This window comes from Petromyzon marinus (genome assembly GCF_048934315.1).
Source record: "Petromyzon marinus isolate PM22_M1 ecotype Great Lakes invasive population chromosome 84 unlocalized genomic scaffold, UKy_Petmar_22M1.pri1.0 chr84_unloc.6, whole genome shotgun sequence".
NCBI lineage: Eukaryota > Metazoa > Chordata > Hyperoartia > Petromyzontiformes > Petromyzontidae > Petromyzon > Petromyzon marinus.
The window spans coordinates 75,831-90,877 of record NW_027422643.1 but is presented as its reverse complement, the minus strand read 5'-3'; the positions used below and the strand labels follow the sequence as shown (position 1 = coordinate 90,877).

The 15,047-nt window shown below is 48.8% G+C and overlaps 1 protein-coding gene across 1 annotated transcript; it reads right to left on the bottom strand.

Annotated features, from left to right (window-relative positions):
- Nucleotides 1-643: 643 nt before the first annotated feature.
- LOC116937732 (uncharacterized) lies at nt 644-13,714 on the bottom strand. Its single transcript, XM_076059239.1, has 3 exons — nt 13,700-13,714; nt 6,806-8,630; nt 644-766 (listed from the first exon to the last, which is right to left on the bottom strand). Exons 1-3 carry the CDS (start codon nt 13,712-13,714, stop codon nt 669-671), a joined length of 1,938 nt encoding a protein of 645 aa, XP_075915354.1. The 3' UTR covers nt 644-668.
- Nucleotides 13,715-15,047: the final 1,333 nt, after the last annotated feature.

The window sequence follows — 15,047 nt, the reverse complement described above, 5'->3', positions numbered from 1 at the left end:
TCATTCACCCATTCATTCACTCAGTCATTCATCCATTCAAGTGCTGTGCGGTAATTTACCCCCATTCACGAACAGCTGGAGGAGGGGGCGGGGCTTCCAACAACGTCAGAAGCCCCGCGGGAGGCGGGGCCCCCACCACCCGATGACGCACGCGGGATTGACGTGGAATGACGTCCCGGTTTCCGGTTGCCCGCGCGCGTTACGTAATCCACCCAAATAAGGAGCGCTCCTGGTGACGTCGCATTTCCGGTGGCCACCTCCCGCCCCCACCCCTGCACGTGGTGGAGGTGGGGGGCGTTGCTGGGGTACGATGACGCAACATGCCCATATAAGGTTGGCCTCCAGCGGCTGACGTCACACAATCCACACTGCGGGGGGGAGGGTCTCCCCCCGCGACTGTCGTCAGAAAGTGGCTGAGCGTGATGACGTCACGCGCCTTATTTGGGTAGGCCCCCCCCCCCCCGCTAACTGCGCGTTGACGTCAGGCGGTCGGCGCTGGTGACGTCCATCTTCAACGGCCCGGTTTCTCGCGTGCGTGGTGACGTCGACCCGCCGACGCGGTGACGTACGCGGGCGAGGCGAGGCGGCTGAAATTGGCGCGAAAATTTTAAGTACAAAAGAAAAATGGCCGCTTATTATATCGTTATTATTTTCCTTTTATAATTTCTTTATTTTAAAATTAAAATAAATTTATTTCTTCGTTTCTTGGCAAATGTGGTCGCCTGTTCCACCAGGTTTCCCCTCAGAATTGTGTTGCGCCGACCACCTGCGAACGACATTTGAGGTAAACATTATATTTATATACTTAGTTTTTTCGGTAAAGTCACGTTGAAGAGAAACAACAAAATAATAAAATATATATAAAACAATTAAAAAAATTCTCACGAAGTTTTGTATTGTTTTATATATTTTTTTATATATTCTCACGAAGTTTTGTATTGTTTTATATATTTTTTTATTATTTTGTTGTTTCTCTTCAACGTGACTTTACCGAAAAAACTAAGCTTATAAACCAATAAAAAACAAATTAAAAAATTCTCACGAAGTTTTTTATTGTTTTATATATTTTATTATTTTGTTGTTTCTCTTCAACGTGACTTTACCGAAAAAACTAAGCATATGAATTACTGCAATCACGAAAGCTTTAAATCAAAACATTATATTTGTTTACCATAGGGTTCATTATATTTGTAAGGGTTCATGAGCAAAATGTTACGGTGGGGTAAAACGTGGGTAACTATACAGATATTATTTTAGAAGAGTAGACCAAGCACCCCCTCCATACCCTCTGCTATAGCGGCCTCTAGTGGTGGGTTCAGTGTTAAAATCGCTGAGGCTCACAGAGCCAGACTAAGGCTCTCATAGGGTTCAGTGTTAATCACTGAGATTCACAGAGCCAGACTAAGGCTCCCATAGGGTTCAGTGTTAATCACTGAGGCTCACAAAGCCAGACTAAGGCTCCCACAGGGTTCAGTGTTAATCACTGAGGCTCGCAGAGCAGGACTAAGGCTCCCTCCCACAGGGTTCAGTGTTAATCACTGAGGCTCACAGAGCCAGACTAAGGCTCCCCCTCCCATAGGGTTCAGTGTTAAACACTGAGGCTCACAGAGCCAGACTAAGGCTCCCATAGGGTTCAGTATTAATCACTGAGGCTCACAGAGCCAGACTAAGGCTCCCTCTCCCATAGGGTTCAGTGTTAATCACTGAGGCTCATAGAGCCAGACTAAGGCTCCCATAGGGTTCAGTGTTAATCACTGAGGCTCATAGAGCCAGACTAAGGCTCCCATAGGGTTCAGTGTTAATCACTGAGGCTCACAGAGCCAGACTAAGGCTCCCTCAGGGTTCAGTGTTAATCACTGAGGCTCACAGAGCCAGACTAAGGCTCCCATAGGGTTCAGTGTTAATCACTGAGGCTCATAGAGCCAGACTAAGGCTCCCCCTCCCATAGGGTTCAGTGTTAATCACTGAGGCTCACAGAGCCAGACTAAGGCTCCCATAGGGTTCAGTGTTAATCACTGAGGCTCACAGAGCCAGACTAAGGCTCCCTCTCCCATAGGGTTCGGTGTTAATCACTGAGGCTCACAGAGCCAGACTAAGGCTCCCTCTCCCATAGGGTTCAGTGTTAATCACTGAGGCTCACCGAGCCAGACTAAGGCTCCCTCTCCCATAGGGTTCAGTGTTAATCACTGAGGCTCATAGAGCCAGACTAAGGCTCCCTCTCCCATAGGGTTCATTGTTAATCACTGAGGCTCACAGAGCCAGACTATGGCTCCCTCTCCCATAGGGTTCAGTGTTAATCACTGAGGCTCACAGAGCCAGACTAAGGCTCCCATAGGGTTCAGTGTTCATCACTGAGGCTCATAGAGCCAAACTAAGGCTCCCTCTCCCATAGGGTTCAGTGTTAATCACTGAGGCTCACAGAGCCAGACTAAGGCTCCCATAGAGTTCAGTGTTAATCACTGAGGCTCACAGAGCCAGACTAAGGCTCCCATAGAGTTCAGTGTTAAAATCGCGGAGGCTCACAGAGCCAAACTACGTCACGAGTAATGGGAGGTCACGTGGCTACGTCATGGAATTCTGCAGCGCGTGACGCTCACAACACACACAGAGAGAGAGAGAGATAAAGGCACAGCCAAAGCTCCCCCATGTAGCCTCCAGCAGGCTACAGGGGGCAAGTGGCTGTGAGTCGTAACGAGCAGCAGAGCCGCCTATGAATGCCGGGGAAGTGGGTGGTCATCACCAATCCCGGCCGCCTTTCTATGCATGTATAGGGTGTGCTTACAATGGAAGCAGATGTTAATTTGAGGCTGGGTCGACCGGTAAGAAGGGACAGACAGCTGAGTGATGTGAATTCTAGTGATGTTCTAGAAGTGATAGACAGCTGAGTGATGTGAATTCTAGCGGTGTACTAGAAGGGACAGACAGCTGAGAGATGTGAATTCTAGTGATGTTCTAGAAGGGATAGACAGCTGAGTGATGTGAATTCTAGTGATGTTCTAGAAGGGATAGACAGCTGAGTGATGTGAATTCTAGCGGCGTTCTAGAAGGGACAGACAGCTGAGTGATGTGAATTCTAGTGATGTTCTAGAAGGGATAGACAGCTGAGTGATGTGAATTCTAGTGATGTTCTAGAAGGGATAGACAGCTGAGTGATGTGAATTCTAGCGGCGTTCTAGAAGGGACAGACAGCTGAGTGATGTGAATTCTAGTGATGTTCTAGAAGGGATAGACAGCTGAGTGATGTGAATTCTAGTGATGTTCTTGAAGGGATAGACAGCTGAGTGATGTGAATTCTAGTGATGTTCTAGAAGGGACAGACAACTGAGTGATGTGAATTCTAGTGATGTTCTAGAAGGGATAGAGAGCTGAGTGATGTGAATTCTAGCGATGTTATAGAAGGGACAGACAGCTGAGTGATGTGAATTCTAGTGATGTTCTAGACGGGACAGACAGCTGAGTGATGTGAATTCTAGTGATGTACTAGAAGGGACAGACAGCTGAGTGATGTGAATTCTAGTGATGTTCTAGAAGGGACAAACAGCTGAGTGATGTGAATTCTAGTGATGTACTACAAGGGATAGAGAGCTGAGTGATGTGAATTCTAGTGATGTACTACAAGGGATAGAGAGCTGAGTGATGTGAATTCTAGTGATGTTCTAGAAGGGACAGAGCTGAGTGATGTGAATTCTAGTGATGTTCTAGAAGGGACAGAGCTGAGTGATGTTAATTCTAGTGATGTTCTAGAAGGGATAGACAGCTGAGTGATGTGAATTCTAGTGATGTTCTAGAAGGGACAGACAGCTGAGTGATGTGAATTCTAGTGCTGTTCTAGAAGGGATAGACAGCTGAGTGATGTGAATTCTAGTGATGTTCTAGAAGTGATAGAGAGCTGAGTTATGTGAATTCTAGTGACGTTGTAGAAGGTATAGAGAGCTGAGTGATGTGAATTCTAGTGATGTACTAGAAGTGATAGAGAGCTGAGTGATGTGAATTCTAGTGATGTACTAGAAGGGACAGACAGCTGAGTGATGTGGATTCTAGTGATGTTCTAGAAGGGCCAGAGAGCTGAGTCATGTGAATTCTAGTGATGTTCTAGAAGTGATAGAGAGCTGAGTGATGTGAATTCTAGTGATGTACTAGAAGGGACAGACAGCTGAGTGATGTGAATTCTAGTGGTGTACTAGAAGGGATAGAGAGCTGAGTGATGTGAATTCTAGTGATGTTCAAGAAGTGATAGAGAGCTGAGTGATGTGAATTCTAGTGATGTTATAGAAGGGATAGAGAGCTGAGCGATGTGAATTCTAGTGATGTTCTAGAAGGGCCAGAGAGCTGAGTGATGTGAATTCTAGTGATGTTATAGAAGGGACAGACAGCTGAGTGATGTGAATTCTAGTTATGTACTAGAAGGGATAGAGAGCTGAGTGATGTGAATTCTAGTGATGTTATAGAAGGGATAGAGAGCTGAGTGATGTGAATTCTAGTGATGTTATAGAAGGGACAGACAGCTGAGTGATGTGAATTCTAGTGATGTTATAGAAGGGACAGACAGCTGAGTGATGTGAATTCTAGTGATGTTCTAGAAGGGATAGACCGCTGAGTGATGTGAATTCTAGTGATGTTCTAGAAGGGATAGAGAGCTGAGTAATGCGAATTCTAATGATGTTATAGAAGGGATAGAGAGCTGAGTGAAGTGAATTCTAGTGATGTTCTAGAAGGGACAGACAGCTGAGTGATGTGAATTCTAGTGATGTTCTAGAAGGGACAGACAGCTGAGTGATGTGAATTCTAGCGGTGTACTAGAAGGGATAGAGAGCTGAGTGAAGTGAATTCTAGTGATGTTCTAGAAGGGACAGACAGCTGAGTGATGTGAATTCTAGTGATGTTCTAGAAGGGATAGAGAGCTGAGTGATGTGAATTCTAGTGATGTTCTAGAAGGGACAGAGAGCTGAGTGATGTGAATTCTAGTGATGTTATAGAAGGGATAGACAGCTGAGTGATGTGAATTCTAGTGATGTTATAGAAGGGATAGAGAGCTGAGTGATGTGAATTCTAGTGATGTTCTAGAAGGGACAGACAGCTGAGTGATGTGAATTCTAGTGATGTTCTAGAAGGGATAGACAGCTGAGTGATGTGAATTCTAGTGATGTACTAGAACGGACAGACAGCTGAGTGATGTGAATTCTAGTGATGTACTAGAAGGGACAGACAGCTGAGTGATGTGAATTCTAGTGATGTTCTAGAAGGGATAGACAGCTGAGTGATGTGAATTCTAGTGATGTACTAGAACGGACAGACAGCTGAGTGATGTGAATTCTAGTGATGTACTAGAAAGGACAGACAGCTGAGTGATGTGAATTCTAGTGATGTACTAGAACGGACAGACAGCTGAGTGATGTGAATTCTAGTGGTGTTCTAGAAGGGATAGACAGCTGAGTGATGTGAATTCTAGTGATGTTATAGAAGGGATAGAGAGCTGAGTGATGTGAATTCTAGTGGTGTTCTAGAAGGGATAGACAGCTGAGTGATGTGAATTCTAGTGATGTTCTAGAAGGGACAGACAGCTGAGTGATGTGAATTCTAGTGATGTTATAGAATGGATAGAGAGCTGAGTGATGTGAATTCTAGTGATGTTCTAGAAGGGATAGAGAGCTGAGTGATGTGAATTCTAGTGATGTTATAGAAGGGATAGAGAGCTGAGTGATGTGAATTCTAGCGATGTTCTGGAATTGATATATAGCTGAGTGATGAGGGGAGCGGTGGGACAGCGGTTAGCGCTCCACTAACACCAACTCAGTAGCGATAACCATAAATCTGAACCGGTCCTGGACCTCCCCTAGGTCGGCTCGGCCTCAAATGAGTGCCCGGTGCGGTTTGCAGTAAACATCGCTAGCACTGGGGGAGACAAAGGCGGTCGGGCGCGGTGCTGGTCACCCACCCGTCCACCTCGTGTGCCGTGCCGGCCTTCGTAGGCGCTGCTACTTGCTACTAACAGCACTTGCCCCAACAGGCTGTTGAGGCTACACGGGGGATCTTTGTCTTTTGTGAATAACAATCAACACATTTGCAATCCTCATGCTGATAATGATGGGGGTGGTCGTGGTGATGATGGTGGTGATCTTGGACGTGATGATGGTGGTGGTGATGATGGTGGTGGTGGTGATGATGGTGGTGGTGGTAATCATGGAGGTGATGATGGTGGTGGTGGTGATGATGGTGGTGGTGGTGATGATGGTGGTGGTGATGGTGGTGGTGATGATGATGGTGGTGGCGGTGATGATGATGGTGGTGGTGGTGGTGATGATGATGATGGTGGTGGTGGTGGTAATCATGGAGGTGATGATGGTGGTGGTGATAATGATGGTGGTGATGATGGTGGTAGTGGTGAGGATGATGGTGATGATGGTGGTGGTGGTGGTGATGGTGGTGGTGATGATGGTGGTGATGGTTGTGGTGGTGATGGTGGTGGTGATGGTCGTGATGATGGTGGTGGTGGTGATGATGGTGTTGATGATGGTAATGATGGTCGTGATGATAATGGTGGTGATGATGATGCTGGTGGTGGTGATAATGGTGGTGGTGGTGATGGTGGTGGTGATGGTGGTGATGATGGTAGTGGTGGTGATGGTGATGATGGTGGTGATGATGATTGTAGTGATGATGGGGGTGGTGCTTGTGGTGTTGGTGTTGGTGATTATGATGGTGGTGATGGTAGTGATGATAGTGGTGATGGTGGTGATGGTAGTGATGGTGGTGATGGTAGTGATGATGATGGTGGTGATGGTGATGATGGTGATGTTAAGCTTACCATTCTGTCGGTCTCCATCTCCTCTTATGTCTCTGTCTCCCCGTGTGTCTCTGTGTATCTCTCTGTCTCTGTGTGTCTCCCCGTGTCTCTGTGTGTGTCTTTGTGTGTGTCTCTGTGTGTCTCTGTCTCCCCGTGTATCTGTGTGTGTGTGTGTCTGTGTGTCTGTGTGTGTGTGTCTGTGTGTCTCTCTGTCTCCCCGTGTGTCTCTGTGTATCTCTCTGTCTCTGTGTGTGTCTCTGTGTGTCTCCCCGTGTCTCTGTGTGTGTCTTTGTGTGTGTCTCTGTGTCTCTTGTCTCCCCGTGTGTCTCTGTCTCCCCGTGTGTCTGTGTGTGTCTCTGTGTGTCTCTGTGTGTGTCTCTGTGTATCTCTGTGTCTCCCCGCGTATCTCTGTGTATGTCTCTGTGTGTATCTGTGTGTCTCTGTGTGTGTCTGTGTGTCTCTGTGTGTGTCTCTCTGTGTATCTGTGTCTCCCCGCGTGTCTCTGTGTGTGTCTATCTATGTCTCTGTGTGTATCTGTGTGTCTCTGTGTGTGTCTCTGTGTCTGTGTGTGTCTCTCTGTGTCTCTGTGTGTCTCTGTGTCTCTGTGTGTGTGTCTCTGTGTGTGTGTCTCTGTGTGTGTCTCTGTGTGTCTCTGTGTCTCCCCGCGTGTCTCTGTGTGTGTCTCTGTGTGTCTCTGTGTGTCTCTGTGTCTCCCCGCGTGTCTCTGTGTGTGTCTCTGTGTGTGTCTCTGTGTGTCTCTGTGTCTCCCCGTGTGTCTCTGTGTGTCTCTGTGTGTCTCTGTGTCTCCCCGCGTGTCTCTGTGTGTGTCTCTGTGTGTCTCTGTGTGTCTCTGTGTCTCCCTGTGTCTCTGTGTATGTCTCTGTGTGTCTCTGTGTGTCTCTGTGTCTCCCCGCGTGTCTCTGTGTATGTCTCTGTGTGTGTGTGTCTCTGTGTATGTCTCTGTGTGTATCTGTGTCTCCCTGCGTGTCTCTGTGTATGTCTCTGTGTGTCTCTGTGTCTCCCCGCGTGTCTCTGTGTATGTCTCTGTGTCTGTGTGTGTGTCTCTGTGTATGTCTCTGTGTATGTCTCTGTGTGTATCTGTGTGTCTCTGTGTGTGTCTCTGTGTCTGTGTGTGTCTCTCTGTGTCTCTGTGTATGTCTCTGTGTATGTGTGTGTGTCTCTGTGTGTGTCTCTGTGTGTCTCTGTGTGTCTCTGTGTCTCCCCGCGTGTCTCTGTGTATGTCTCTGTGTCTGTGTGTGTGTCTCTGTGTATGTCTCTGTGTATGTCTCTGTGTGTGTGTGTCTCTGTGTATGTCTCTGTGTCTGTGTGTCTCTGTGTGTCTCTGTGTCTGTGTGTGTGTGTCTCTGTGTATGTCTCTGTGTCTGTGTGTTTGTGTCTCTCTGTATGTCTCTGTGTGTGTCTCTGTGTATGTCTCTGTGTATGTCTCTATGTCTGTGTATGTCTCTGTGTCTCTGTGTATGTCTCTGTGTCTGTGTATGTCTCTGTGTCTCTGTGTATGTCTCTGTGTATGTCTCTGTGTGTGTCTCTGTGTATGTCTCTGTGTATGTGTCTGTGTGTCTCTGTGTATGTCTCTGTGTATGTATCTGTGTATGTCTCTGTGTCTCTGTGTATGTCTCTGTGTACGTCTCTGTGTCTCTGTGTATGTCTCTGTGTATGTCTCTGTGTGTGTCTCTTTGTATGTCTCTGTGTATGTCTCTATGTCTGTGTATGTCTCTGTGTCTCTGTGTATGTCTCTGTGTATGTCTCTGTCTCTGTGTCTGTGTATGTCTCTGTGTCTCTGTGTCTCTGTGTATGTCTCTGTGTCTGTGTGTCTCTGTGTATGTCTCTATGTCTCTGTGTCTGTGTGTCTCTGTGTATGTCTCTGTGTATGTATCTGTGTATGTATCTGTGTATGTCTCTGTGTATGTCTCTGTGTATGTCTCTGTGTATGTCTCTGTGTATGTCTCTGTGTCTGTGTGTGTCTCTGTGTCTCTGTGTATGTCTCTGTGTCTGTGTGTGTCTCTGTGTCTCTGTGTATGTCTCTGTGTCTGTGTATGTCTCTGTGTATGTCTCTGTGTCTGTGTGTCTCTGTGTATGTCTCTGTGTATGTCTCTGTGTATGTGTGTCTCTGTGTATGTCTCTGTGTATGTATCTGTGTATGTCTCTGTGTCTGTGTGTTTGTGTATCTGTGTATGTCTCTCTCTCCCCGTGTCTCCGCAGTCTGGATTCTCTCGCCCCGAGTCTCCTTTATAGAGACGTGGACTGCCCTCCCCCCTCCCGCCGTGTCTCCCTCCCCCTCTCTCCCCATTCATCTCCTCTCCCTCCGCTCTCTCTCTCTCTGATCGTGTCTCTCTCTCCCCGTGTCTCTCTCTCTCTCCCCGTGTCTCTCTCTCTCTCATCGTGTCTCTCTCTCTCTCGTCGTGTCTCTCTCTCCCCGTGTCTCTCTCTCCCCGTGTCTCTCTCTCTCTCCCCGTGTCTCTCTCTCTCTCTCCCCGTGTCTCTCTCTCTCCCCGTGTCTCTCTCTCTCCCCGTGTCTCTCTCTCATCGTGTCTCTCTCTCTCTCTCTCGTCGTGTCTCTCTATCCCCGTGTCTCTCTCTCTCCCCGTGTCTCTCTCCCCGTGTCTCTCTCTCTCTCTCTCATCGTGTCTCTCTCTCCCCGTGTCTCTCTCTCTCTCCCCGTGTCTCTCTCTCATCGTGTCTCTCTCTCTCGTCGTGTCTCTCTCTCCCCGTGTCTCTCTCTCTCCCCGTGTCTCTCTCCCCGTGTCTCTCTCATCGTGTCTCTCTCTCCCCGTGTCTCTCTCTCCCCGTGTCTCTCTCTCTCCCCGTGTCTCTCTCTCCCCGTGTCTCTCTCCTCGTGTCTCTCTCTCTCATCGTGTCTCTCTCTCCCCGTGTCTCTCTCTCTCATCGTGTCTCTCTCTCTCTCTCTCCCCGTGTCTCTCTCCCCGTGTCTCTCTCTCCCCGTGTCTCTCTCTCCCCGTGTCTCTCTCTCCCCGTGTCTCTCTCTCCACGTGTCTCTCTCGTGTCTCTCTCTCCTCGTGTCTCTCTCTCCTCGTGTCTCTCTCTCCCCGTGTCTCTCTCTCCCCGTGTCTCTCTCTCCCCGTGTCTCTCTCTCCACGTGTCTCTCTCTCCCCGTGTCTCTCTCTCCCCGTGTCTCTCTCTCCCCGTGTCTCTCTCTCCACGTGTCTCTCTCTCCCCGTGTCTCTCTCTCCCCGTGTCTCTCTTTCCCCGTGTCTCTCTCTCCCCGTGTCTCTCTCTCTCCCCGTGTCTCTCTCTCCCCGTGTCTCTCTCTCCCCGTGTCTCTCTCTCCCCGTGTCTCTCTCTCCCCGTGTCTCTCTCTCCCCGTGTCTCTCTCTCCCCGTGTCTCTCTCTCCCCGTGTCTCTCTCTCCCCGTGTCTCTCTCTCCCCGTGTCTCTCTCTCCACGTGTCTCTCTCTCCCCGTGTCTCTCTTTCGTGTCTCTCTCTCCTCGTGTCTCTCTCTCCCCGTGTCTCTCTCTCCCCGTGTCTCTCTCTCCCCGTGTCTCTCTCTCCCCGTGTCTCTCTCTCCCCGTGTCTCTCTCTCCACGTGTCTCTCTCTCCCCGTGTCTCTCTCTCCACGTGTCTCTCTCTCTCTCCGTGTCTCTCTCTCCACGTGTCTCTCTCTCCCCGTGTCTCTCTCTCCACGTGTCTCTCTCTCCCCGTGGCTCTCTCTCCACGTGTCTCTCTCTCCCCGTGTCTCTCTCTCCACGTGTCTCTCTCTCCCCGTGTCTCTCTCTCCCCGTGTCTCTCTCTCCCCGTGTCTCTCTCTCCCCGTGTCTCTCTCTCCCCGTGTCTCTCTCTCCCCGTGTCTCTCTCTCTTTCCTTGCCCCAGTTCTCCCGGCCTGCCGCCACACACACAACACACACCACACACAACATACACCACACACAACACACAACATACACCACACACACAACATACACCACACACAACACACAACATACACCACACACACAACACACACCACACACAACACACACACACCACACACACACAACATACACCACACACACACACACACACAACACACACCACACACACACACAACATACACCACACACAACACACACACAACATACACCACACACACAACATACACCACACACAACACACACAACACAACATACACCACACACACAACACACACCACACACACAACACACACAACACACACAACATACACCACACACAACACACACAACATACACCACACACACAACATACACCACACACACAACATACACCACACACACAACACACACCACACACACAACACACACAACATACACCACACACAACACACACAACATACACCACACACCACACACACAACATATACCACACACACAACATACACCACACACAACACACACACACAACATACACACACAACATACACCACACACACAACATACACCACACACAACATACACACACTACATACACCACACACACAACATACACCACACACAACACACACACACAACATACACACACTACATACACCACACACACAACATACACCACACACAACACACACACACAACATACACACACAACATACACCACACACACAACATACACCACATACAACACACACACACAACATACACACACAACATACACCACACACACACCACACACACCATATACACCACACACACAACATACACACCACACACAACACACACACACAACATACACACACAACATACACCACACACACAACATACACCACACACAACACACACAACATACACCACACACAACACACACAACATACACCACACACAACACACACACACAACATACACACACAACATACACCACACACACAACATACACCACACACAACATACACACACAACATACACCACACACACAACATACACCACACACAACACACACAACATACACCACACACAACACACACAACATACACCACACACACCACACACACCACACACAACATACACCACACACACCACACACAACATACACCACACACACCACACACACACAACACACAAACCACACACACCGCACACACACACCACACACACAACATACACCACACACAACACACACAACACACGCCACACACACAACATACACCACACACACAACATACACCACACACACAACATACACCACACACACCACACACACAACATACACCACACACACAACACACACCACACACAACACACACCACACACACAACACACACCACACACACAACATACACCACACACAACACACACAACATACACCACACACACACTACACACCACACACACCATATACACCACACACACAACATACACACCACACACAACACACACACACAACATACACCACACGCACCACACACAACATACACCACACACACCACACACACACAACACACAAACCACACACACCGCACACACACACCACACACACAACATACACCACACACAACACACACAACACACGCCACACACACAACATACACCACACACACAACATACACCACACACACAACATACACCACACACACCACACACACAACATACACCACACACACAACACACACCACACACAACACACACCACACACACAACACACACCACACACACAACATACACCACACACAACACACACAACATACACCACACACACACTACACACCACACACACCATATACACCACACACACAACATACACACCACACACAACACACACACACAACATACACCACACGCACCACACACAACATACACCACACACACCACACACACACAACACACAAACCACACACACCGCACACACACACCACACACACAACATACACCACACACAACACACACAACACACGCCACACACACAACATACACCACACACACAACATACACCACACACACAACATACACCACACACACAACACACACACACACCACACACACAACATACACCACACACAACATACACCACACACACCACACAACATACACCACACACACAACACACACACCACACACACATAACACACACACAACACAACACACACAACACACCACACACACACAACACACCACACATCCTCCTGCACCTAGCCTGGCACAGCAGTCAACCCGTGGCATCTGCAGGGTCTGTCACGTGACCTCCTCCTCCTGCACCTAGCCTGGCACAGCAGTCAACCCACGGCACCTGCTGGGTCTGTCACGTGACCTCCTCCTCCTGCACCTAGCCTGGCACAGGCCGCCGTTGTGACGTCACCCGCACTAGGTTGGGGCTCGCGGGGGGTGTGTGGGGGCGGGGACGATTCGATCCCGCGTGACGTCACCCGGGGAGGAGGAAGGGGGTGGGGTGTGACGTCACGGCGCCTCGTGCGCGCGAGAGCTAAAAATAGTCTCGCGCGTGACGTCACGCGCGCCCTTCCCGCCAATTCTCTTGCCCCGCGCGCGCGCGCGGTCGGCTTAAATAAATAAATTAATCTCATCCGCTTTCCCAACGATAGGAATTTTAAATCAATTCAGGTATTTGTTTTGTTTTACATTTATTTTTAAAGAACATTTATACTTGTTTTACGTCAGAATTGTTATAATCACCCCCCACCCCCCTCACAAAGTGATTTTAAAAAGTTTTGTTTATTACATTTCAATGCATTATTTATACTGTGTATTATTTTACCTCAAGCGACAATGCGTAAAGCTAAAAAAAATTAGCAGATTAGGCTTTTTTTCTTACCTCGGTTAATACGATATTTGTTTTAACGTTTTAAATTGTGTAACTCATGATTTTAGTGTATTATTAAAAATGTTAAGCGATGATACAGTAATTCCCATCACAGCATTTATAATTTTCCATAATGAATAAGCACCCATGTTGTCAATGTTACGTTCATTATCATTCACCATCAACACCATCATCACCACCATCATCATCACCACAACCATCATCATCATCACCACCACCATCATCATCACCACCACCATCATCATCACCACCACCACCACCATCATCACCACCACCACCATCATCACCACCATCATCATCACCACCACCATCACCATCGTCATCATCACCACCACCACCATCATCATCACCACCACCACCATCATCACCACCACCATCATCACCACCACCATCATCATCACCACCATCATCACCACCACCACCATCATCACCATCATCACCACCACCACCATCATCACCACCATCACCACCATCATCATCATCACCACCACCATCATCATCACCACCATCACCATCATCACCATCCTCATTACAACCACCATCATCATCACCACAACCATCATCATCACCACCACTATCATCACCATTATCACCATCATCCTCATCACCACCATCATCACCACCACCATCATCCTCATCATTACCACCATCGTCACCATCACCACCTTCACCACCATCATCCTCATCACCACCACCTTCACCACCATCATCCTCATCACCACCACCACCATCATCCCCACCATCATCAACACCACCACCATTATCACCACCATCATCACCACCTTCACCATCTTCACCACCATCATCACCACCTTCACCATCATCATCATCACCATCATCACCACCTTCACCACCATCATCACCATCATTACCATCATCATCACCACCTTCACCACCATCAACACCACCACCATCACCACCTTCACCACCACCACCATCATCACCACCACCATCACCACCACCACCATCATCCCCACCATCACCACCACCACCATCACCACCATCATCACCACCACCACCACCATCATCCCCACCATCACCACCACCATCATCCTCCATCCCCACCATCATCCTCCATTACCATCATCACCACCACCATCACCACCTTCACCACCATCACCACCTTCACCACCATCATCACCACCATCACCATCATCACCACCACCTTCACCACCACCATCACCACCATCACCACCACCATCATCCTCCATCACCATCATCACCACCACCATCATCACCACCACCATCATCACCACCACCATCATCCTCCATCACCAAGTTGCATTTTCATGACGTCATCATTCGTAGCCCCCCCCCCCTCGTTCCCCCAATTGGGCCCTCCTCCCCCGTAGCCCCTCCCCTCTCCCCAAGCCTCATCTGCCCCTCCCCCTCCATCCAGAACTCCTCCCCCTCACTCCCCCGGGGAGGGGGGGGTCTTGCGCGTGCATCCCCCACGGCCCCCCCCCCGAACCGACGTCACTTCCGAAGTGGCACCCTCCCCTCTTA